Genomic DNA, 26,955 nt, shown 5'->3' on the forward strand with positions numbered 1-26,955 from the left:
AGTCAAGTTGTGCGCTCTCCATCAGTCACATTTATTGATGGATGTCTGCTTAGCTATTAGTGAAGGTTACCTGTATTATATTATTCTGCAGTTTGCTGAGAGAGGAATCCTTTAAGATGAACATACCACTGCAACTGCCTCTGTCAATCAAATCCAGCACTCTCATGGAGCATGGAGCTTGCGGCATATGACTAAGCCTCTGAGCACTGTAAGAGTTAACCCTCCTCCCTGTATTATTTGGAGGAGAGCAGATTGGATGAGTAGCATCAAAGACCTAGCAAAAGCATAAATGCCCTTGAAGGGCAAGAAAGAAGCATGGAAAGGTGAGCCAGATGAGTCTGCACTCATTCCTTCGTGTACTCAGACAGTCCTCGGTCACAGAGCTCAGAATAGCAGTGGCTTTTACAAACTAATTGTACCTTTTGGGGGAACCAGCAAATAAATCATGAAATACATCTGTCTTTATTTTGAATGACATTCTTGTTTGAAATATTGGAAGAAAGGAATGTGTGGTAAATAATAAAAACTCACAGACGGTCATGTAATAAAAGAAGGAAATGTAAGACCCTTTTTTATACCTATATAAAGAAAATATCTGGACAAATGAATGTTTTAAGTACGGTAAACTAAAAGGAAAACCATGGGTACCAAATAGATGCAAAATCTAGAGGTTGGTGAGATTTTGGCAACCAAAATAGAAGAAAAGAGAGAGGTGCTGGCACTGAGCTACCTTAAATGTGTGTGTTTTGATAACCAGTGCCATCACAGCAGCAGAACTCGGAAGCTGGCAGACTGGGAAACACAGAAGCAGCTCCCACAGCAGACAACAGTCACTATTGGTCATCAAAGTCTCAATAAACAAATGAAACAAGACTAAGATTACAAGAGTAGTTCATTTGTATTTGGCTGAGTGAGAAAACACCCACTTTCATGCATTGTAATCAAAAGGAATGATAACAGTCCTTTGAAACACTGTTTTGCAATATACATTAAAATATAAAATATTACAGCTTTAAATCTACCTGAAGTGCAAGGAAAGAGCTATTTGCAGGAAACAGGGTCCCACAGTTAGGAATCAAACACATGTGTCATAAAGGAAGGGCAGAGACGTAAGGAGGCACATACATACACAAATACCTGCACACACAATAACTTAATGACTACACATACAACCTTATGATTGGAATATTGTTTGTTGTCATACCCATACATTCTATGATGCCATGCCCCTGGGAATGACATGCACATTTTCAGTGCATCAAAAAGGAAATATTTAAATTGTAACAGAGTATACAATACTATATGACCATAAATATTAAACCTTAGAACTATAAGAATTACCTTTGATATAACTGCCAAAGTGAACTACCTTCAGAAAAAAAAGCAATGATTGAATTAATGGTCTGTGCCTCAGACTTTTCATATGTTCGAGAAGCTTCATACACTGGAGATACATTGCATTATTTGTCAAATAAAATTCAACTTGAAAGTTGCTTTCACTGTTAAAATTCACTGGAGTAATTATACTTATTTTCTTCCTTTAAAAATACACTTTCAAAAGAACTCAATGTTTCTACCCAGTGCTAATCAGAGGTGGAGGGGAGAGAAATGGCCCACCTTCTGAAAGAACTTTGATCTAATTAAGCAACGCTGATAGGCAGGCCCACTCTCTGTGCCTTCCAACTTTGCCAAGAACACAAAGAAGACAGAAGTTTGCATATATATTTAATAATGAAAAAACAAATTAAAGAGAATTCTTTGAACTGGGACATTTGAATCTCAGTGACAGCTGCCAGATTCAAATGTGAGGTGCTCTGCCTTGGGCTGCACACCTCCGTCCCCCGAACCTCCCTACGCTGTCACCCAGCCCTCAAGTCATCACCACAATTAACTGATGCTATGTGTGTTCTTCACTTTGACCATGGTCAGCTTATGGGATGAGGCCACTCGGTGATATGCCTTCAAAGCTCTGAAGCAAATGCCAGAGAGTGCCACACTGACTTTTAGCTCTTGTTTGCTCTTAGGCCCACAAGGCATTCTAACACTGGAGGAAAGGCTCAGATGGCCTCAGTCAACTAGACCAAAAAGTTTCTGCCAGGCCATTCAGGACTGAAGAATTAGAGTTGTCACATCACAGAGGCCCTTGGGGAAAAACAAGTGGTCCCACTGTCCTTCAGGGCCTTCTGTAAACTGTTCACTGCCGAGAATGAGTCCAAGAAAGGTGAGTTCTACTTCTGCTACAGAGACATTCTCCTACAAGTTTCTCTGGCCTCCTCAACTGTGGGGTAAAATTGCTACCCACTGGTTTTTATAAAGGATGTTGTGAGTTTGGTAGTACCTTTTGTCTGACCATGAGTGGGAAAATTTGAGTTTGATAGGCCAGCCCTGACTTGGGTTGATGGTTCCTGGGGACATGATCCCCCTGAAGGCCTGGAGGTAAGTTGCTAGCCCTCGGATTTCCATGGTCAACCTTCTCACTAAGTGGATGCATTGCACAGTTATAATAAGCATAATATTGTCATGTTCTGGCAAAGTGCTTGAGGTGGACGTGTTTGTGTTCAAAATAACCTATATTAGCCTTTTAGTACATCACTGGGAAAAGTGAAGACCCGGGTTTTGTCAGGGATTGGTTTCCTTGCCTACCCAAGGTACTTAGTCTGAAGGAAGCCTGGGTGTTGGTTCCACAGAGCTACACAACCTTCATCCACATTGCTTTCTGCTAACTATGACTGTGGCCCAGTGGATACCACCACAGTCCATTTGAAATGACCGTCTTTGCTGGTCAGGTTTTGTGTTGCTGCCCCGGACAGCTTTCTAGCCTCTCTGGGCACAACAGGTGGGCTTCGTGCCTCTGTCTAGATTTCAACCTGCACTGAGCAACTTGTTTCTGACATGTGGGAATCCTCTCCAGCTTATGCAAAGGACGTGCTATGCTTGCTTCCATTCCTCTGGGGACATGGGAAAAGTGGTCTTTCGAAACAGAAGGAATCTTTGTGATAGAAATCAGAGAATGGGTAATGAATAGAGGAGTCTAAGACAGAACTTTCTGGCAGGGATAAAGGTCTGTCTAGAAGACAGTTACATAAGGTACTAGGTAAAAACATTATTAGGCTGTAAGGTGAGGGTCCCTGTCTGGTGCTGTAAATTAATCAGAAAAGCAATCAGACATGGTGGGGCCCTCTAACTTATCACTAAGGATGGCATTGGCCCTTATTGAGTTTGAGTGCACAGCAAGGGGGGAGTGCTCTCTCCTTCACATGGTGCTCCAATGTTATAAACCATGAAGCAGTGAGTCCAGTGCCACATGTCAACCAGAATGAACATACTCCACTTTGTCTGCTGAATGCTGTCCTTTCTGATCTCTGGTTTTAGTTTAGACCACTGTGCGCATCCTATGGCTGCAATTAATGTGTGTGTGGGATGAATTAGTGAAGTGATGCCGGAGGGAACAGAGGACAGGGCTCTGGGCTACAATAGTCTTGCTCTCCACAGAACCAACTGCAGAATCCCGCTGGCCCACTTCCATTTGGGTCTTGCCTTTCTTGTTCTTTAGGTTCTGTGTCAAGATGCTTTCTGGTGAGGAGGCAGAGTTTCTCTTGTCACAGATGTGTGGGTGGGGGTAGGGAGGGAGGGAGGGAAGGAGAGAGAGAGAGAGACAGATAGAGAGAGAGAGAGAGAGAGAGAGAGAGAGAGAGAGAGAGAGAGAGAGAGATGGAGAATGGATGCTGGGTAAGAGTGCAGGCTGTATGGCATTCATTACACGTGTGTTTGAAGAGTTGTCCTTGTGGTGGCTTCTGGGAATTTGAAGCTATGCCAAGAAAGTGACAGGGATACAGAGTACTGTCAGTGCAATCATCAAGTTCTCCTCAAGTAATATTTTCTCTGTGCCTAAAGCTTTGAGAAGCCTTTGAACTACGAATACTTAGTTGCTTATGCTGCAGGCCTGGAGTGAAGTCCCTTGAACAAAAGAGGTGAGCCAGTCAAACTGGAGAAAGGAGCTCCTCCTCACACCCCAGTTTGAGGAGTGAGGCCTCTCCTCTCTCCTCAACACTGAGTCAATAGTGTAGGATCTTTTCATTTCCTTCTAGTCAACTGGTTTGCAAAACTTTAAAGCAGGGGCACTAGCTCAACTGCCCTTCTCAGCATAATTCTAGAATTAGCTCTGCTGGGTGAGTGAGCCAGCATTTTGTGTAGCTTGGAGCATCAGCCTCCCCTTCCTTCATTAGCATGAGTCAGTTCACTGGCTCATTCCTCAGACATTAAGTACAGCCACAGTGACCCAAACAAACAAACAAACAAACAAACAAACAAACAGAAGGATGTCAGCTAAGAGGCAAAGTGGTCTATATTCATTCTAGCCAACAGCATTCAGGTCTCACCAGCAGATGGGAATATGTTTAGGCCAAGAAAATCTTCAACTATGTAAAGCTTGTTTGTCTCTTTATACTTGGCTTGATAGAAAGAACCAAGGTCCACCTCTGACACAGTGCCTCAGTGAGACCTGTTAGGGTACAGATGAAGGAAAAGACTGAGGAAGTTTAGCACCGGGAGGCTTTCCTACCCCAGGTCAAGTCCCAGATGTTTGTGTTCTTGTTAGAGGTGGGACCTGCCTTTGTTTCTGAGTTTTGCAGTCAGTGTAGCAAAGGTAGACATGGGATTAAGAACATGAGTCAGAGAAACCACTCTCCTCCTTTATCGACATTTCTAATATCAAACAGTATTTCTTTTTCAAACCCAAACAAATGGACGCTGGATCTTAGCATAGGTGGGGTGGGGACAGCAGCTGAGTCGCTCTCAGGCTCCGCAAAGGATATTGGATTTTCACACACGGTAGCGTTTCAACGCTTCTTGAATATAATGGGGTGGAGGAAGTTAGGCAGAAAATGAAGGACGAAGTGATAAAGGAAGAAACAGGAAGAGGCTCAAGCTTGGGCTGGTGGCGAGAGTATATTATAAACAAATCCCATAATCCAGCCTGGTTCTTCCAAGGCTTCAGAATAACAGTGACAACTACAGCTTAGGAAGAAAGCGAACTACAGTCCACTGAGCCATCTCTAGATACTGGGTCAGGAGCAGACTACCCTGGTGGTCTGTTATTTACGCTCCCCAACCCAGCATGTTACTCGGCATGTTTTGGCGTCCCTGTGCAAAAGAGAAGTGCACAGGCACATGAGCTCAGCGGTAGGAGAGCCTATAGCGCTGGAACAGAACACCCACGTTCTAAAGCTGAGGAGAGGCCCAGAAAGTCAGTGGTCTCACCCCAAGGCCACATATCCAGTGAGAGAACGTGGTTATGATATCATAATCCTAGAGATACATTTTCAGTTTTGGTGAGGAGTCAGATACGGGACATCTATTCTAGAATATGAACAAATGACTCCAATGGTTCAACTTCCTAACTTATCATCATTTGTCCAGTCTTACTGATATCTGAGTTAGAAAGGAAGGCGCCACATGCAAGATGTGTCATCCTTCCCTATTTTCTTCCCACCCAGTGGTTTCTATCCTGCACCAGGGCAGCGTAGAGCTGTTACTTGCTGTATTCATGAGATGCAATCCTGGTTGATTGTTGCAAATATACTAAGCTGTAGTCTTTAGAGAGTGAAGAAGCTCAGAGTTCAGGTACTAGACTTAAAATCGCAACGGCATCTGTTCCAGCAAGAACTGGGGTAACTGGGGTACTACAGCTTCTCTGGAAGACTGAAGGGCTTGTAAATAGTATGGAAGGATTTCTTGTTTTTTTCAAGGAGAAGAGGGTTTATTGGGGGAAAGCAGGGAAGAGGAGAGGAAGGAGGGGCAATGAGGAAGGAAAAGGCACAGTTTATTTTTCTCACCAGAACACACATTTAAACCTTAGAAGTCTGAATATTGGAATACGTGGCTGTTTTCTTATATCTCAACTTGAACATCAGGAGTCAAGAACTTCCAAAACCAGCACAATGTATGTAATGAGGTGACTGATTCCATGCTTCCTGCCTTTGTTGAAGAAATCAACATTGTAGTTGACAGAAAAATGGAACACTGAGATCCCACAGCAGGGCTCCCAAACCACCTGTTGCCTTCGTGGTCCAGTATTTTTTTCTCTTGATGTACCACCACTTTCATGCTCTGGGACATTGCTTATAATGCATCATCTGTGCTAAAAGTTTTTATGTTGCCTCTGTCACCCTGCAAGGTTTGGGACATTTTCTGGAACCTGGTAAGCCATAGAAGGACATCACCAAATATTTCCTAATCCTTGAAGACACTGCCTCCCAGTGAGCCTCTTTGTGCCAGTCATGGTCCCGGTACATCCACTGTTTGCATGTGTCTGGAGATACTCGTGTGTGCTTTATCCCTCTATTCCTATATTACTTCATCACAGTCTTTGCCTGAACAGGTCATGGCTCACAGGAGGTGTGTACGGGCCATGGTTGTATGAGGCAACTCAGGGGATGTGCACATGTCTTGGCATGCCTGGTGGAAAGACTCTCCTCGTAGGCAGCACAGGGAAGCTGGCCAGTGAAGGATTCTTGCTACTTCGATGCTATTTCTGCTCAGCTATGGTAAGTCTCTACTTCTATTAGGAAACAGTGAGGGCAAATGTGCATTGTGTACCCCCACCTCCAGCATCACCATACCCTTCATTTTTGTAGTGGTCAAGTCACTACCTCTTTTCTTTTCCTAGTCTTCTTTCTGCTTAGTGTTAAGAAAAGACACTTAGAATTAATAAAATTCAGATAGGTATAGCCAACAGATCAAGCCAGTGTCCCTAATCCTATGAAATCCTACCGTGTTTTCCATGATGCTGGGCATGGGATAATTAATGCACTAACCACTATTCACAAGATTCTATGGAACTGTAACCTACCACTGCAGTGACTGGGGAGCAGACATTTTTTTCTTTAGTTCTAATGTATTAAAATCTTAGGACCTGTGTGTGGTTAGTGGCTGCCATCCTGGACAGCTCAGCCATGCAGCAAGTTGTACTAATTAATGCCTGCCCCTAAGACTTTCTGCTTTATCCTTCTAACCAGTCAGACCAAACACTCAACACCAAAATATACTGATGGAAAACACTAGCTTTACCCAGGAAAGGGATAAACAGACGAGCTACATCTCGCCCATGCTGTCTTTGGGAATCTCCTGCTTTGAGCGCGTCTCATTTTCTGCCTCCCTTCACTCATCCTGACCCCACCCCCACAGGTTGTTAAGTGCTGTAGAGATTCAGAATTGATGGATCTGAGCAGGATTCATCCATAACTCTCCAAGAAACTGGAAGAAAACCAATTTTCCCCATTTGCTAATGGCATCAGTTCTGTCTCCTAAACGAAACATTTATTTTAGAACTTTACACATAAGCTTATGATTAAAAAAGCAACGTTGTTCATCTAGGTCTTCTGCTCTTCCTGGCCTTATCACAACCTCATTCAATAGAGGTGAAATTGGTTTTGTTGTAAAGACCCGTATTGGGCTCTGCTTCTGAACATATAAATGGCATTTTCCTCAATTCGTGATATTAATTTAACATATATTTCACCTAAACCATATTTTCCAGTGTTATAGATTTTTTTTCTGAGGCCATCCAAATTTTCCAGGCTCAATATATTACACCCTCATTTGAAAACAACGGCTCACTAAATTTTGAGTTGTTCTGGGTAATTTAAAAATGTGACACTCTGGAATTAGGTAAAGAACTAAGTATCAAGATCAATTCATCATCAGTCACTTCTTGAAAGTTATAGGTTTCTAAGTAAAAGAAATAAAACTTCACAGCTGAACATACTGGTCTAAATTAAAACATATCCAAATCGCTATGAAAAGTTTTCTTTGTCTCCTAAGCAAACAATAGGAAGGGGAGCGCCCTCATGTTAGGATAGTCAGAGCCCAGTATTCCCTGTGTCCTTCGTGATAAGATAGTTGAAAAGCCTTTCATCCCCAGGAAAGACTATTCATATAACTTAGTCTAAAGGACAGCAGCTCTGCGTTATTGGAGGTCCAACATTTCAGCTCATTTTCAGCTTTTATTATCTCCGTACTCTGAGATGGAATTTAATAGATGGTTGGAACAGCTATAACATGACATTAAGCAAAGAACATGTCAGTGGCATCCATGGCCCCAGCAAAGATGGGAGCTCCAAAACATAAATCAAAGGAAATAGAAGAACATCTTATACGGAAAGGACAGCAGTGATCCTGCACATCTAAAATATTCTAAATGCCTCAGGGAGCATAAGAAATGTGGCATGCTATGGATAATGATACCCTTCTAGGAAGCCTCGCTCATCTTAGAATCACATATACTTTTCTCAGGTAATAGAATGGCCACCACGATGCCCATCGTTCCAAATTCACATGATTAGCATATCAACAAAGATGTTGAGAAGAAAAATATCCCTTAACTCTTAAATGATCTACAGACTTAGCTTTGATAACATATTGTTACATTTTAAGTTTCAATTGGAGCACCAAATGCAATAGATATTAACAAGCGAAGGAAGTCTAGATTCTATATGCAAATCAGAAATCTGAAACACGCTCTGTAATTTGGAATAGACTTGAATTTTTAGAGCAATTTTAAGATCATAGCAAAAGCCAGGGAAATGTGCAGATAATTCTCTTACACAGCTTGCCAGGGACAGGGTGCAAATTCTAAAACCCTCACCAACCAGTGTGTATAAAAATTGCCTTACTAGAGATGGCTTAGAGAAAAGGCATGGGGATTCTGGGGACAAACTTCTTTTCTGTGGTTATCTATATCCCACAATAGGACAGCACTGCATTTTAAATCAAAAGGGAAAAACATATTGGAATCACGAGAGAGCATGACACAGCTGTTATAGGGCAGACATACCAAGCCTGGTCCTTGAGCTCAGATCTGCTTTGGGAAATATCCTAGAAGCTCGGAGAGGTGAGATACACGATTAGGACCTGCATGCTGAGTTCAGGCTGTGTTCCCAGAGTTCATCTACACAAAAGACATATTGAGTGCTCCCAGGGGGGAAATGTGCATGAACTATGCCAAGATCATGCTCCATTCTGCCCATGTTCTTGAAAGCACAGGGAGAGACAGAGAAAGCCTAGGGGTTGCTATGGAGAACAGTGAAAGCCTAGGGGGTTGATGAAGAGGTGAGAGTTCTCTATCATAAGGCCAGTTGGCAAAACTATGACCCAAACACTCTCAGGACTAGGGATTTAGATTGGAGAATTACAAAAACCATTTCTGATCAGAGACTATTGGTAAGCCAAGGCAAGCAGTGACCATGAAGCCATTGGTCAATTCTTTACGGACTACCTATCATGACTGTATGTTCTGTACTATATGCAGAACAGAGGCAGGTAACATAGGCTCCCACACATTTGGAACTGAATCTTACGATGAGCGAATGGAGGGGTACCCGAGGAGCAAGGTCTGTTTTAGGTTTTTGGTCACACTCTATTCATCTCATGAGCTTGCACCTCATTCCCACTGCACGGATTTATGCACAGTTTATCTGCTTACAGCAACACTGTACAATTAGGCTACATGACGCTTGTGTACGTCAAAACTACTTTAAATAGTGGCCTGGTTTTTCAAGTTTTTAGCCTATCATGGGGAAGGGAGAGTTGTCTGTCTCTAAATTGTTGATGCCAGTTTTCAATTCTGGCCATGCCTGATTATTTTAATTGCAGGTCACTTCATAGGCAAGTAGGTCAGTACACAGTTATTAGAATGGCTTTCTAGATGAATATGAAATTCTTCCTGCCAACTGATGATTTATAGTGCAGAAAAAAAATGGAGAGTGACTCTGATGCTAGCCAGAAATGTAATTATTTGATACTGTTTGAGGGAGCCCTTCGTTGAAACACTCCAGTGCATGACGGGAGGATGTTAATGGTATTCAGAGATGCGTGTGGCCTTTGCTGGCAGGTTAATGTCAAAGGTTCTGGTTTCATTGCTATGACACATTAAAACAGAGTGACTTGGCTGGCTAGTCATTTAAAAATTCCTAATCTCTGACTGTTCCCCCTTCTCGCGATTTTATTTCTCTAAGTACACAAGCCTTCTCTCACTGCGCTAAAGGAGATCTCCACGTTTCACCTCTTATCCTGTCCCTGCTTCAGGAAGTCCAGCCAGATAAGACTGAGTCTTCAGGAAGACGCTGCAGAGTTACGTCTCAGCTCTCCCCATGCCCTGGTAAGAAAACTCATGTAACTCAATGCAGGTGTTTTGGGTGCAGACCTAAGTTTCAGTTCCCCAGAATTTGTTCTCAGTTTGGTTTCCTTCTCACTGTGTGACCCGAGTAAAGTCAATTAACCTCTCCATTTCCCATCTGGCGTTAATGATACATTTATGCAGGTAGCTTGATATTCCCAGGCGGAAAAGGCATGCATGCATAAGTACAAAGGCTTCTGTAAAATAATGCTCAGACAGATCTCAGTCCTGAGCTGAATGCCCTGCTTAACTCAGGGATAACATTTTCAATGTGACCCCCAAATCTCCCACAGTTTATTACTGGGGGGTAATACCTTTGGCTTTTTTTTCTTAACAAAACATTGACAAAAGATCTACTATGGCCTGAGACAAGACTGCTAAATTCTGTTTATGTTTCCCCAGTGAGGTTTTGAAGTAATTTACTTCTTAAGCAAAGAACAAAGAAATTAACCCACTGCGCTATAGATCTATTTCGTATTTCCCCGGTTCTTGATAAAGCTTCTAAGAGAGAAAATGGATAACCCGTCAACTTCATCTGTAGAAGAACAGGTAGTCACCACTGTATGTAAACAGAGTCAACCACTGGAAGAAAAGCTGCATTTCACATAGCAAAGCAATTTCAAATCTGGACAAATTGCCAGATTAAAAATCTTTATACTAATATGGCAGATGAAAGGAAAATGTCCACTCAGTAATTGAAGTGGTGAGTCTATGACTGTTATCTGAAACAATTATGAATTCACAAACATGGCTGTCACTAGTCATCCCCACCCAATAGCCACACAAACATGGCTGCCACTAATCACTGCTACCCAGCACATCATACCTTGTTAAAGATGCTCTCTATGTTTTGACTGGGAACTTACGGTTCCAAACAAGGAGAATAATTGTGATCAGTCTAGGCCATGAAAAGGTTCTCTAGTTCTCTTTGGCAGACATTTGGTTTCTAATGTTATTGATAACTTTCAGTGGCCATGTAACTCATCTATGAACAGTAAAATGTATAGAAGGAACCTACTTGAAGGTTTTTAAGAATTATTGTCGCCATTATTTTACATAAAAGAGAATTGCTTTCCCTACCCCATATGCAGACTTGATACCACAATACCCAAAGGTATGAAAGACATTTAAAAATAGTCCAGCTGGTGCTTGAGAGGACAGTAGTGACCCTGGGATCACCTCTGTTGTTATTCTACTAATGCCAGTAGACAGCATTTGAACCAGTAAATAAAGCAGCAGGGCTTTTAAAAAGCACACACAGCTGCAATTTAAAATACACTACCTGGATGTTTTACTTCAGAAAACTCTGCCTGTTCCTTTACATTTTAGACATATCCTTAGGTTGTGACCTGTGAAAACAGTCTAGGTGGTTCAGTAAATATTCCTGTCATGGATGTATACTACTGTATATGGAATAAAATTCTAAGTAACCCAACTAACTTCTAATTCAATAGATTAATAACTGTGTGTCACTGCTAACTGATAGATTATATATAACTTTTAATATGTTTTAACTCAAAAGCAAATAGCATAGACATTAGGTCCCTCATTGTGAAAGTGATTGGCAAATGGGAATCTCAGGTGAGAAAAAGAATTAATTAAACAGAGCAACTGACAGACGCAGGTAAAAATCAGAGTTCCAGTTCTGGTTTATTGGTAGGCAATAAGTCATAGACATAAACTAACCATATATATATATGCATGTATGTGTGTATATATATATATATATATATATATATATATATATATGTGTTTTCAGAATTAATTATTCAAATTCCATGGTTACAGTTTGGAGGATTTCACTAGCAACATGGGTCAGAAGAGTGGGGCCCAGAGGCAGGCTCTGTGAGCATCTGCCTAAAGGTTCTATGCCAGCCAAGTCTTTGGTTTGGGGGAAGATTTCAATGTGCTGGGGCTATTTGCTTCTACAAGGATGATGTTCTTTTACTCTTTCCTTTTCTTAGAGCTGCAAAAGTAAACTCATACAAAAGCCCAGGAGCAGGAAGAGGAGGAGAGGGAGGGGAGGAGGAGGAGGGGCGACCAGTTCTTTTGTCTGAAAGGCCTCATAAAAACAACACGCTACAAAACAAAACAAGCAGTGAATGGCAACTGCTATTGGAGTCCACACGAAAATAATTACTCGGATTAAACATTTAATGAATTAGAAATGTTGACATCATTTCTGCGGAATTGGATTAACTGAAATCACTTAACGATGAGACATAAGAATTTTTAGCTGTGACAATTGGGCATAGACAAGGCTGCCGATGAAAGGATCTAGGCAACAGAGGGGAGACAAGGGCCATTTACGACAACTGCCCATAGCTCAGCTAGTAACATTTCACTGATTTCTTAATTTTGCTTTAATTTATAAATAATATTTTACTTGTTAAAATAGGCAGCTGTATATTTTACATTTCTTCTCTTATACATTCTGCTAAATGTCCCTACTGATGATATTACAAGAAAAGAGAAATAATTTCTTTTTAGTCTGTAGCATCCTCCTAATTTTTCTACTTTTCATTATGTCTTTCTGAGGATGGGTCCTTTGGTTAAGAGTAGTCGAGGGTTCTTTGAAGCACCCTTTCATCTATTACACTAAAGGTATCACTGCAGCTCCAGGATGGGGCTGATTCCTTCTACCCAAGGTATCACAGGCTAGTGGGTGGTCCCAGGTTATGCTTAAACCTCTCCCCCACCACATCCCCATACCCAGCTCTACCTATGCCAGTCAGCCTTTCCCTTTGTTAGTTTGACCCACCTGTGCACCTTCCTGCGAGGTCAATGGCAGCCCCTCCCCTCTTCCAGCGTCTGGATCAGCATGCAAATGTCTCAGTTAAGAGGGAAGTGCTGTCCTAGAACTACTGTCCTGGACAAAGTTGAGGGTGCTGGATTCAATCTGAATTCCAGAGCATCTTTTAAATTGCAGCAATTAGCATAGTTTATAGTCCATTCAATTTGGGAGGTGTACTACAAACTACTCTTAGCTTGTCTGGTTTCAAATATAAATGACCCCTTGTGTCCCATAGGGAGGGCCCTTGGTGTCAGAGCAGTGTGATGCTCTTTCCCAGAGAATGTGGGCAGTGGCTCCAGTTTTGCCCATCTTGCTCCTTAGATTTGGGTGAGGTTTCTGCTTTCCCATCCTTCTCTCTCAGCTGCCCTGGGCCCTGTCCCCTCTATGCTCCTTGCACCTCAGTCTTTCCCACCAGAAAAACAGCTAGTCATTGGATAGCCTATTAAGAGTCATTAAAACAAGCCCAAGCATCCTGGGAACTCAAGATGTTCAGCACACTAACCAGTCATGTCCTTTATGTGTGTGCACTGTGACCATTTGTGGGAACTGGCTCTTCTAGGGTGCTGTGACTCACCAAAAGCTGATTTTTTTTTTCAAATCGCTACTTTTCCTAATACAGTAATGTATCCACAGGCTACTTGATTATATAACACACACATGTATATGTATGTATATGTGTATGTATATGATGCATATGTGTATGTGCATGTGTATATGCATGTGTATGTGTATGTGCATGTGTATGTGTACGTGTATGTGTATATGTATGTGTATGTGTATGTATATGATTCATTTGAGTATGCATATGTGTATGTGCATGTGTACGTGTATACACCAGAAGCAATGTGCTCTGAGCTCTTTGGAGCTCCTGGGCCACCATGTGTTCTTTTCTCTTTCACTGTTTCTTCAAGATGCCCCTAAATAGAGCATATCAGCACCATGGAGAGCACCACTAAACAAGCTGAGCAGCAAAAGCCAGAGGGCAGAAGCGCTCTGAGGCAATGAGGGAAGCTCAGGCTGAGAGGCTGAGGTGAGCCCAGCACTGCCTGGTCTCTGCTCTGCAGACACATGAGCTGCATGTGTTCACTGCTTGGATGCTTGGATGCCAGGAGATGAATCCACACAAAGAGCTCTTCTATGTAGGCCTCTTGGCAAGCACTGAGCAAATGGGAATGCAGGCACAGTTGCCACTCAGGTGCACATAACACGCATGAAAAGGACTTCAGGAAGTATGTGGTAGGTGTCCTTTTTGCACTCTAGAACCTCAGACATGCCTGACACCAACATAACAAGAGAATTGCATCCTGGGGCAATGACTTCTGATGTTGACGCTTGAAAAGAAAGTGAGCTTAGATATAAACCCAGCCTATAATTCTTTACAAAGATGTGTGCAGCTTCCCAGGCAAGTAGACTCCTGACCAACAATTAATCTGTAGCAAATATTAAGTTTAAGAGTGATTATACATTTAAACTATATTTCTTAATAAATTTCCTCACATAAATTTTGCCTAATCTATAAACCAATTTTAAACAAAATCCATCATGCCGGGCACTTTACATCTTACTCTATTTATTGCACCATTTCTCATCAGAAACCTTTTAGCGTTAATGCTATTCTGAGGCAGACTATCTCATTAGGGTGGCAAAGATAAAGTTCTTTTTGAGATAAAGTAATTATAGTGATTGTGGGGGAAATATTATCCAAACTTCCTGGCTGTAGTAATCTCCTGGCTTCTGATTAATTTTAAAACTAACAAACTGAGTGCAAACAAAGAGATCCGAGTGGTGGATAATGCTGGCAACTTGGCAACCTGGAGTGGGGGCTGGAGAGATTTTCCATGTGTGGCTTTAATCAGAAACTAAGGTTTGAGTGGGCTTTGCTCGGAGGCAGCTATTCCAAGGCACCATGGGCACCATGAACTCTCTCTCTGCTCATGGCTGCATTTACCCCATCCCCCAAGTATTATTGGAGAGAATGACTTGACTTTTGTGTACTTGATGCTTAACTCTAATGAGATAAGTCAGTCCTTCCCATCGTACATTGCCTTTTTCTTGAGGAATGTGGGAAGTATTGAGAGTGACAGTGGTAGTGGATGTGGTACTTCACGCACAAAGGAAAGAGGATGCATCAGGATTAGTGACACACAGCCCGCAGGGAGTAGAGCATCCTTCAGAGCAACAGAGTTCCCTCCATCAGCGGCTACTCTTAACTGAAGTCGCCAGTCCAGGCAAGGTGTTAAAGGTCATAATGTCCCCGAGAATGCTTTGGTTGGCACCATCAGGTCCTAGGGAAATCTTTGAGTCAGTGCCAAGAGTCACTTTAAATTACCTATTTAACTGCTCAAAAATACAATCAGAAACAATCGCAAGGCTCAGAGCCACCCCTGCCGGGCTCACCCCTGTCTCATTCCAGCATGGCCCCAAGTGGGTAATCTTTGAAGGAGTAGTTGAAAAATTGAATGCCTGCCATGTTTTTCCAATCAGCTGTGCGCACTATTTTCCAGCCAGTACTCACATTTCTAAAGGATATCTCCATCTAGTTGAAACTCTGGTCAAGGTCACCGTGAAATGAAAAGGATATTTTGATTTGGAAATGGCAGAGAACCTGGTGTGTGAGTTGATTCTCAACTCACTCGCAAGGTCATGTCAAAACCTGGGACTCCAATTTCCCTTCAGGACAGAAATGGCTAATGTTCATCTTCTTTGTCAGTCTATTAGGGGCAGCATATTAAATGTGTATGGCTCAGGGCTGCTGTGTGCCCAACAGAAGTAGACTTGAGGAGACACTAGCACTGCTAATGAGTCTCTAGTAACAACAGACTACGTAGAGGTGACGCACAGCTCTTTGCAGACAGAGTTCTCTAGACAAGAGAAATGAGATCATATACTCAAAAGTAACTCGGGTGGCTAAGATGAATCAGTTTTTTCTCCCCTAAAAAATTCCTCCCCAGATATTCTTAAATGAACCACACGCTAATTTATTGCAATTAGTCACTTGCATAGGATCTCACGTTCTCTTACTTTCAGAAACAGAAAACATTGTATAAGCTGCTGAGTTTTATAAAGAATTGGATAAAGAAAAACCTAATAGGTGACGATGGTTTATTAGAAGTCATCTTCCTTGGCACAATACAGCACCTGCTCCATCGGGGCCACCGTGGAGCTTGTAGGCTAAGGAGCAGTTCCAGTGTCTGCCAATCACAAAACAGAAGCATCCGATCTCCTTTGCTGTGGACCAGTTACACTACATCTGAGATATGGGTGGAGAGGAATCATCTTTGAATTAGGCCGTTTCCATTTTCTCTAAATCCTTGGGAGTATTTTCCACGGGCGTTTTCAGTGATAATTTAGTATGTAGGAAGTGATTAAACAACAGATTGCCGGATGCTGCATTTGCACAGGAAGCTGTCTATCCTAGGAAAGGCCAGCACTGTGGGCAAAGCAGAGAAGGTTTTTCACTGCCAGTTCCAGTATTCGATAACAGTGTGACACTGGGGTCTCACTTAACCTCATGATGTCTCTTTGTTAGAGAAATCTTACTCTGTAAATGTGTCATAAAGATCAGAGAAAATTACAAATGCAAAACCCAAGAAGGAAACTAACAAGCCCATGGCAGGCACATCACCACCAGAGACTGATAGGGTTTCTATGAAGTCAGTGTGTGGAATCGCAAAGAAAAGGATGCAACCTTCAACATTATCCGCTTTGTGCTGTGCTAAGACACAGGGCGAGCTGATCAGGATAAAGTGAGAAACAAAGTGACAGATCACCTGACCACATAAAGCTCACAGTGGAATGGACAGCACCATAAGGAGAGCTAAAGCAGTCGTGAGAATGGGGGAAATCTCAGTCCTGGGGACAGCAGGTGAGGTGGGACGGGGACAGCAAGTGAGGTGGGACTCACGTGCCATCGCCCCCAGGAATGGTCCTGGAGAACAGAGTGCTGGGATGCCAGCATAGACCGCCACTCACAGGAGGAACCCCAGCTGCCGCTGAACCAGTGAGATAGAGGTAGGGGGAGCGTCTGCTTCTCTGGAAGGAGTGTGCTTAAGCCCGGGTTCTCATACCAACTTGCAAGTACACATATACACATGTAGGTAAGTAAGTATGTGAAGCATGATGCAATACCAGCACTAGGGGGTGATATGTTGAGATGTGTTTTAAATACTGTCCTAGACATTCTTTATACTGACATAGCTTCCCTACAGTCAAAGATACACAATCACAATGCTGTACCAGTGAAGGCTGTCAAGTTGACACCTGGAACTGGGTGTGCTCCAAAAGAGGGAGGGGTACATTCTCGCTCTGTGGTTGGTTTTCAGCTGAACACCATACTGCGTGTCTGACTGCTACTGGTTGCTTAATTCATCCAGGCTCTGGTCAGCGTCCTGCACCAACGCACCATGTCGTGTCTGCCATGCTCTCTTTTGCTTGGCCCCACTCACTGCAGGGATTTACTGTTGTTAATGTGGGGGGTTTCATTTGTGTCCTCTGTTTGTCCCACATAGAGCACACTTTCAAATGACAAGTTACACACAAAATTACATATTTATTGATTACAAACAAAACAGGACATTCAGCCACAACGTGTCCCCTGCCATAGTTGCCGACTATTAAGTAATGCTACAGTCTAGATCTCTCTACGGGTCCTCCTCTCCCATACCACCCAGACCTAAGTTCACGTTTTATCACCTCCCTGATTGCTGTGGTGTGTGTGTGTGTGTGTGTGTGTGTGTGTGTGTGTGTGTGTGTGTGACACACAGCAGTCTAGACAAAACAGTCTTGGTACAAACTCCCAGTTCTCAAGCTCTGGTCTTCATGGGTGAGCGACTGGGTCCCTTTGAGACTGGGCTTTCTGGAATCAAGAGTGGGATTACTAATAGCACTTACCTGAGAGTTTGCTGTGAAATAAATGATGCAGTGCATGGAAAGAGTTAAGTTGCTGCCTCTGCTGCCTGAATCCAGACTCACCAGGAGGTGAGGACATCTCTGCAGCTGGGAGCCGTCAGGATTGCACAGGAAGAAGGGGAGCAGGTAGAAGAGGCACTTCTATTGGAGCCACACGGCATGCTCTCAGGCAGGAGCACTGTTCATCGAGATCTCTAAAGCAGAGTCTATGCAATTGCTCCAAGATGAAGTGATATGGCTTCTTCGTGGATTTCATTATTTACATAAAGGCACAGCATCCCAGATACAACGGAATCACAGGTCTGAGTCAATGGACCATTGTTTGTCCTTCATTCGAGGTGTTAAACACATCCTCGGGATACTCACTGATAAGGCCTTGCCCTGTCTCCCCATGGTCTGCACAGTGTGCTTTGAGTGGCCCCCATCACTGGGGTCTTTAGCAGGTACTCGGGGTACTTACCCATAGCTGAGTACCTGACTCTCTTGAACTTGGTGCTTTTATGTGACCAGACATCCCAAATGCTACTGCCCAGGGCCACATCCATATCACAGTCTGCTCCCCAGAGCTGACTGGAGGATTGAGGGAGTAAAGATGAGACAAAATACAGACACACGCAGACACATGGACAAGCTGAGATTGGGTGGACTAAGCTCTCTGAAGGGGAAGCCGCAGGACTGCAGAAGTTCTCTGTGTTTATAACATACATCGAACAGCTAACATGGAGGTCATTGTGTACATAATCAGGAGGCAGGGTTGTGGTACACAACTGAATCAAGGAAAGATGTCTAGTTAATCTCAGTAGGGGGGGAGTCTTCGGGACATAAATATCCAGGGGGAGATAACACCATTTTCTGTACACACCATCAATATCCGTATATGGACCAAGAGAGAGGTCTTACTCTTCCAATGCTCCTTATGGAAAGGCTTTGCCATTTTCCCATGGGTCTAAGGGGGTTCTTGGCATAGCCAGCTCATGTTAATAGCACACATTCATGCAGGACTATACACATTCAGGGCTTCCTCCACTTCCCATGGACAATGCCACTGAGGAAGTATGGAACCCATACAACAGTTGCCCCTGTGTTTTATATCAAAGGTCAGCATGTTTTTCTTCCAGATGCAAATTCAGGCTGTAGAGGTCATCCTGCCTACATCCATGTACACAGCTGTAGACAACAGGTACAGAGAAAGTGGCCTAGGTTCCAGCAAACATTATTTATGAACAGTGGAATCTATGTGTCAGAGAATGATCATGGGTCATGCAGTGTGTTGGCATTATTATTGTTTCTTCCCCAGACCATTGCTGTGCTTAGGCTGTATGGAGACAAGCAGAAGGCTGTGGCAGAACGTGTTTTGGGGCCACTGTTTTCAGTGCAAATGTCCAAGCTCTTCAAATGCCCTGATTATTATTATTATTATTATTATTATTATTATTTATTATATCAGCAGTAAGTTATAACTTGATTGATCAACCTCTGTGCACTGTTCCTGGATGAGCCCTCTAGTATATTCTGACACTTGCAGCCATATTGCCACTGCACAAATCCAAATGTGACACATTTCCAGTACTCAAAGATGTTACATCATAGTCTCTTCTGTTAAATACTCCCATCAGTGTGAACCCATCATGGCTGCAGATGGCCTTGGCCAAGCCTTTCTGCACATCTGAGCCAGAAAAAAATGGTGTAGTGTGTGTGTGTGTGTGTGTGTGTGTGTGTGTGTGTGTGTGTGTGTGTAGCGGAGGACATGGCTGTGTACCAGAGAAACTTACAGAGCAGAATAAAACCCAGAAGGAAAGCTACATTTGATATGAAATTTGCGTGCCATCACAGCCACCCAGAATAGCATCTCCCTTTCTGTGTGGTCCTACTCAATCAGAAGCAGGGAACGATGGCTCCCAAAGACATTTATTAATCTGGGCAAGAGCAGTCTCCTGAGGACACTGCTCCTGCTTCCTTACCTGGGCCAAGGTGAGGGTTGCTTGTCTGCAGGTGCCGCACTGAACTCGGAGTTTCCCAGGCTGGACCTTGTGGCAGGGGCCTTTGCAGTAGACAAAAAAGCTGTGGTAGGTGGGTTTAGCTTCTGGGAAAAAAAAGACACAGTAACCAATCAGTGCTAGTTCACACTGAGCCAAGACACCATCTACACAAGCCTCTTAGAGGCGAACTGCATAGAATTAGAAGAGTGAACGTTTCAAGGAGGAGCTAACGATCTAGAAAACATGGTTTTATGTTGAGAAGGGTTAAAGTCTCCTCTTCTTGTCATGCCAACAGCCAAGCAACTTACTCATCAAAGTAAACAGGCTGCCTCCGGAGTGTTTGCAGCACCGGGAAATTAAATGCCTTCCTCCTCGCTGCTGAAGCCTGAGAAGGGGACAGGCAATTCCGAGACTGGAAAATGCAGAGGCCGCTGCCCCTGGATTCTATTTCATGCTTCTGTACACAGCAGCAAAGACTCAAGATCTTTTCCTCTTAGAATCATATCTGCACGGCCAAGCCAGCCTTTCCCTCGTGATGTGAGTGATGGGACCACAGTTGCCGGGTTCCTAGGGAACATTTGCCCAAACCCAGTAACATATAAAATAAGAGTCCTGAATCCCATGGAGCCTAACAGATCCCACAGCCTGTGCAGAAGTGCAAGCTTTGCATTTTGTGAACAGTTTCTCTGGCTGGACAACTGCCATTCTGACGGAGTATTCGCAAGTGTGAAGGGTAAACACCAAGGGATCAGTCTAATCAAATAATTTCTCTCGAGTGTCAATATTCTCAAAGTGCCAGTTCTTAAAATAAGGTAACATTTTGTGGATATCTGATGCTTTTGTGTCTGAAAAGAACTGACTAGGAGCTCTTGGGGTATTCTAAAAGTCCTAACTTTCCCAACTTAACTTAATAATTCCTTTGATCATGCTCTAATTGTTGCTGGGGGTGGGACACACGTGTTTATAATTTTAATCATAGTGTCAGAAACATCTAGACATTCCTTGTGGTCACGGGTGAAAGGTTTTGATCATCCAAATGCATACAGCTGACTAAAAACAGTACAGAGACAAGAAGCAGACAGCAGAAGTCCCTGCCGTTTATTTACTCAGCTTTGCTGACTCTGTAGCTGACAGAACTTTCTAAAATATAAGATAAAATGAGGAACATTCTGATGCATGTGCAATGCATCCTATAACGGCTGCTCTTCAGCAAAGAGTACATAGCTGTCAGTTTGAAAGGCAAGACAGACTATAAATACATGTTTGTGTGGATGCGAAATATCTATTTTGACACCCCTCTGTGACTTTAGTGCCTTCTCGGGCAAGATATCCTAGTTGTGAATATCGCATAGTTATTGGCAAATATAATTGTTACAGGAAACATATGTGGGTCAGAAGCGAAACACAGAGATATGAGTCCTTGTCACAGTAATGTTTGTAACATAATAAATGATTGACTGTCAAAAGATCACAGGAATCGTGACAGCTCTAACCTGTGTTAAGAACCCCATTTCACTGCTGTTAGAACTCATTAAAGAACCCCGGGAGGGATTTCAAGTTTCCTCACTGTTAGCACTTATCAGCAATGGGAAAACATGGGGTCTCACAATTTTTATAACCCACACGTGAAGCTTAAACAATAAAAGATACAGGAAGAAATGAGTGAAAGAAAGCAAAATCTTTCCAAAGGGGAGTCAGTCAGGGCCTGGGTCAGGGCACTGGGGGTAGAGGAGATTAAGACCTGCTGGGAACTGGCGACTCCTCTCTTCCCTTATAGCAACAGTGGTGTCTGTGGTATTGTCTCTGATAATGATGCATCAGCAGGAGGCTAACCCCTTCCACCTCTGCATGCTTCAACTTTCACTAAGTCCTTGAGACGCCTGTCACAAAATGCTGCATGCCACCTTGGTGGCCTGGAATCCTGCAGGATGACATGCAATCCATTACACTGTGCCATGCAGACCCAGCCGATTAATAGCCAGGCTAAGGGAGACCAAGGTCAGTGCAACGCGGGCCATAGCACGTTTCAAGCTGTTGGCTTCGTTCAGCCAAGCAGCTGGGCTTTCAGGTGAATCATGAGAGCCCCTTTCAGAGTGGCCTCCCTACCTTTTGGGCAGTGCGACATGCTTTACAGTGGGTATGCCTCTGTGTCCTGCTGTGGCCTGGAGTACACTGCAGGAATGTCAGTAAATGCCTCACACTTTCATGGGCTGTGTTCCCATTTGGCTTGACTGATGAGCCTGCAGCTGGAACTCAGAGTTATTCTGTGAAAGACCTCAAAAGCCTTTACTAGGAACTCGACACCTCTAGTCACTATGGAGCTCTCCTGCTTCCACTTCATTTGGGACCTTAAATATCCTTATGCTTTCCTCATCCCTAGGTCTCTCCTTCAATAGTCAAAGTAACTGAAGCGGCTTATGTTTACAACGTGTCCTGTTCTATGTAAGAAACAGCAACTGGAGCGGAGGCTGTCCCCGAATGGGTTGCCTGCCTGTGGATCCCATTCCCCTAACTGGGCTGCCTTGTCTGGCCTCAGTGGGAGAGGATGCACTTTGTCCTTCAATGATATGCCAGTGGGTGGTGATACCCAAGGGTGGGGTGGGGGCTTCCCCTTTTCAGAGGAGAAGGAGTAATGGGGGAAGGACCTGTGTGAGGGTGTACTGGGAGGAGAGGGGGTGATATTTAGTATATCTTTGGATAATAGGCTTAAAGCCTAAATAATCATTTTAATAAGCAGGTACTTATCCCACATGAACACATTAACTATTGTACAAAACATTAAATGAAACTTTGCTGTCCTTAGGGACCTTCCTACATCTGCCTCATCAAGATATGTGCAAGCAATATGTGACCAGAAGCATTGGGGGCTATGGAGTGCTGAAAACGTGGCTAGGGATTACTCTTTTCTTGTTTCCTTAACTTTAAAAGAGACTTCATTTCAAAAGCCGCAGGTGGGTAGCTTTCAGATCAAAGCCAGTGAGTGTGAGTGTCTAGCCTTGTCTCATGCTCTCATCAGGGACACAGACAGATAATACTAAGCAAAGAAGACAATACACACCAAGAACTGCTAATATGAAAACACAGTTGGAAGGAGAAAATAGAACAGAACGGTTGGAATTGGAGGAAAGACAGAGCTGGCTACTAAAGATCCAGAGGGTCAGTAAGGCTGTTCTTTCCTGCCATGCTCTGACTTCTATCCCAAGTGACTCAGTCTTGACATACACTTCCACAACTATCTTGCATTTCCACTGACAATCTCCACATTTACAATCTGACCGTCATCCTCAATGTCCAAATGGAATGAAAATTCTTTTTGTTTTGTTGTCCATAATTATGATGATTGCATAGATTAGTGTCTATGATCACAGATGTGTTTGGCTTTGTATTGCCACCTCTGAATAACTGTTGTGTTCCCAAGTCATAGAACTGGCGTAGGTGTCCTAGCATGGGATGTCCTTCTTTGCAGCCTTTGGCCAGCTTCTTCCACATTATCTGGCACTAGGTAGTGATGGCTCCTTTCACTCTTGCCCACTTCTGCCTGGAGACTTAAGGCTGTTCCTTAAATATTCAGGACTTCAATATCATCTGAACAGTTAGCAGCATTTTTTCAGCTAACATCTGAAAGCCAGCTCCGTTTGCCACAGCCTCTAATAGCATAGGGAGTAGATTCTGTCCTCAACGATCCCTGCAAGTCTCTTTCAGACCGTACCAATGAAAGTCTTTTAAGCTATGTCAGGGATCCAGATAAGTGGACACTGTCAGGGATCTTCTCCCTCATCACCTGCCAGGACTCCTGATGGTGCATCCGGGTGGTAATCCTTCAGAAAGGGCCTGACCACAGTTTCTGAGTGTTATGTCTCATAAGCCAGGCACTAAAACTATGTGGCGTGACCAACGAGAGGACTACCACTGAAGCCTGGCAAAACTCTCCATATATAACATGGGGAGAGAATGATTTCCCTATACTGACCTTATTTGACAGTTCCAGTCTGAACAATATACACTGCGTTTGCCTAGCATGGTTCCATATTAAATCCGTGTAGTAGAGACTTCCTGAATTACCTCCTCTGCATAATGTCTCACTGGAAGCATCACGGGGTGTAGAATCCATCCTCTTCAGTCACAGGTAGATCACAAGTGAGGAACTGCTCAGCGTGGCAGGTCAAACACAGAAGCTTCATCGTTTTTCTAGGACAGCTTCTCTCTAGAGAACCACAGGTAACGGTCTCTGGAAGGCTATTTCATCAAGAGATAAAGGGCTCCCCTTACAGCTCTCTTACCTCGTGGTCTTGTGAGGAGACTGTCTCCCTCTTTCCAGTCCCCTAAAGACACATGGCACTTTCTGTAAATGCCATTGGCCCTAGGCTCAGACTGATTCACAGTTGCCATATATCTGTCCCATTTTTTCTGTACAATTTAATTCCATTTTATGTGGTCCACAAGCTAAGAGAAGTACCCCGAGCTTAGTTAAAAACACCTATCTGTTGGGTTAGTAAATCTTCCCGTATCTTCAAATGCTATAAAAGTTATAGGTGTGGCAGCATGAAGACAAACAGCAATATAAAACATGCTGCTGTGGTTACCAAACGCTTGGAACTCTCTGTGCCAAACTCCCCACATTCTTCAAAGTGTAGAATGTAACTCTCCCTAGAACAAAACCGACGCTAATGGCATCTTAGAAGTAAGTTATGTGGGGAGCAGAAAATAATGAGTATTAAAAATTGTAGAGGAGTGAGTATAATTAAATGTTAAAGATCGAAATCTGAGTCAGGCCTGTTGGCATATGGTCATGATCTCAGTTCTTGGTGTATGGAGGCAGGAGGGTCAGAATTTCAGGCCTGTTTCAACTGTCTTCCACTCGCCCACCAGAGTCAAATTCTGAAGTTTAACCCTGGATGAGATTCTCCTAGGGAAGGAAGTAGCAAGTCAACACCTCCCAATGCAACCCATCTCCACTATGTTTAAGCCTAATGGATCCAAACATCATCCCACGATTTTAAGAAGTCCTATTCTTAACTTCTGTGGAGTAACCAAGGTAATGCCACATTATAAACAACTCCCAATTATCTAACCAGCCACCCAACACACATGCTCCTAAAACAGGTTTAGCAATCTCTAAGGAGACTCTACCCTTAAAAAGTTATCACTTAACTCTCAAGCTTTTCCGGGTTGGGTTTTTAATTAATGGATCCGAACGATGATTTCTTCTGGTGAGGCAAAAACTGCTGATTAAACGTGACGCCTTTGCTTCATTTCTTCGTGGTTGTTGTTGCCAATTTATTTTTTCATTATTCATTTGGAAAGTAATAAAGAGATCCCCAATGCCAAGATAAAACTGTAGAGTGAAGCATAATTTGAGGATTATGCTCATGTAAATAAGGCACAAAGCCAAGCAGAGCACATTTTGATGCTCTTTCTTCCCACAAATGGGTCGGGGGTGGATGCCAGCAACGTCGGCCAGCATGGAGGCTGCTGGGTTGCATGGTCAATTCACAATACCGATCAGTGCATACACAGTACTTAGAGGAAATATTTACAGTCCCAGATGTGCCTATCTTGACTTACAGAGGTGGTAACACTGAGGCCAAACAGCTATGCTAAACCTGACCAGACCCTGCCACTGTGAGCCGATCTACTGCTCCTTTCTGGTCATCTTCTGATCCTGAAGCTGAGAGGATAACAGTAACCAGCGCACAGGCTGTGGAAAGGATCTTGGCAGTAATAATACGGGTGAGCGCAGCACTGTGTCTGACACACTGGGAGGGTCTTAGCCAGCGCCTAGTTTTGCTTACTGCTCTTCACATTAGAACAGGCCACTCCTACATGTAAGGACATTCTTTCCTCAATTTTATAATTCTCACATAATATTTTTAACTTCGACCTACTCTAAGATTTAGAAATAGCTGAAGTGTAATTTTTCACTAATTACTTTTATTATTGCTTCCTGCCTAACCATATCCTTTACAGTTCAGTGGTGGTGCTATGTAATACACATCGTGTGCAAACCCCTAAATGAATTTCCAGCTTACTGGAGTCATTTTTCTTTATGATGTGAGGGTTGTGAGTGCACTGTACTTTTAGAAAGAGTAGAAACAGGACACAATTGTATGGATCCACCCTAGTAGACAGTGAGTTAAACATTAGGTCCATATAAAATTATAACCATGGTATTGTGATATTGAAATGGCTTGAAGAGGATTCAAAGTAGCTTCAAAGTGTTGCAGTAAAAAATAAAAATAGGCACAACTGGTTCCCGCACATCATCCCTCCACGCTGGGCTCCTGGTACTCTCGGACCTGTGTGGTCGCTCCCTAGTGTTAGTTCTGGCACTGTATGGCCGTGTAGACTTAACAGTAATTTATCTCAGCGGCACCATGCCACATTAGCCTACCTATCTTCTAACCCCAGCGATCTCTCCGCTGCCATTGCTAGTCACCCTGGCCTACCCTGCCAGCCAGGAACTCTCTTGTCCGAGTCACCCACCCAGTAAAACCAAGACTCAACAAATTGTAACCCAACAATCAGATTTACATGTTAAATTCTCAATATACAATATATCCACAGAATACATTCACTGCCAATTAATAAAGATAGAAACCGCCCACCTAGACAAGATAAACTCGACCTAGACCACCTGGACCGGAATCATCTTCCTCTGTCATCTCCATCTTGATTTTTTCTCCCTCCTCTTCCTCCTCTCTCCTTCTTAGACTTTCCCCTGCCTACCCTTCCTCCTCCTCCAGTGGTAGGCTGGATCTGCCTTGTGGCATATTGACTTCGTCCTACATCTAAGTTCCATTTTAATGGACAACTTACAAATTACTGATTTTCCTTTGAAAGTAGGCACAGTCACCATAGCTTCATAACAAAGCAGTCAGGAGCTCCTGGGATGCGTGTTATCCACAGGACAGCAGCACAGGCTTGAATATGGCATTTCCTATCCAAAGAAGCCATTTTCCCCTCGGCCAGATGATCATAACTTTGACTCAGGGGCAGTTTTTAGCTTTACCCTGGTTAGCAGATACACATTAAGGCCAGGGATCACACACACACACACACACACACACACACACACACACACACACACACACACACACACA

General features: G+C 43.3%; 1 protein-coding gene across 5 annotated transcripts in view; it reads right to left on the bottom strand.

Moving 5' to 3' along the window:
• The window catches only part of Prkn (parkin RBR E3 ubiquitin protein ligase), a 1,215,323-nt gene that overhangs the window by 735,547 nt on the left and 452,821 nt on the right, over nt 1–26,955 (bottom strand). For 3 of the 5 annotated variants that reach the window (XM_087584833.1, XM_087584818.1, NM_020093.1), the window contains 1 exon segment: nt 19,838–19,959. Coding sequence is in view for 4 of the 5 variants with exons in the window: in XM_087584818.1 (XP_087440944.1) it covers nt 19,838–19,959 (122 nt within the window). In the remaining variant the exon portion in view is untranslated. 5 annotated transcript variants of the gene reach the window in all.

Source organism: Rattus norvegicus, chromosome 1 (genome assembly GCF_021556685.1).
Source record: "Rattus norvegicus strain SHRSP/BbbUtx chromosome 1, alternate assembly SHRSP_T2T, whole genome shotgun sequence".
Taxonomy (NCBI): domain Eukaryota; kingdom Metazoa; phylum Chordata; class Mammalia; order Rodentia; family Muridae; genus Rattus; species Rattus norvegicus.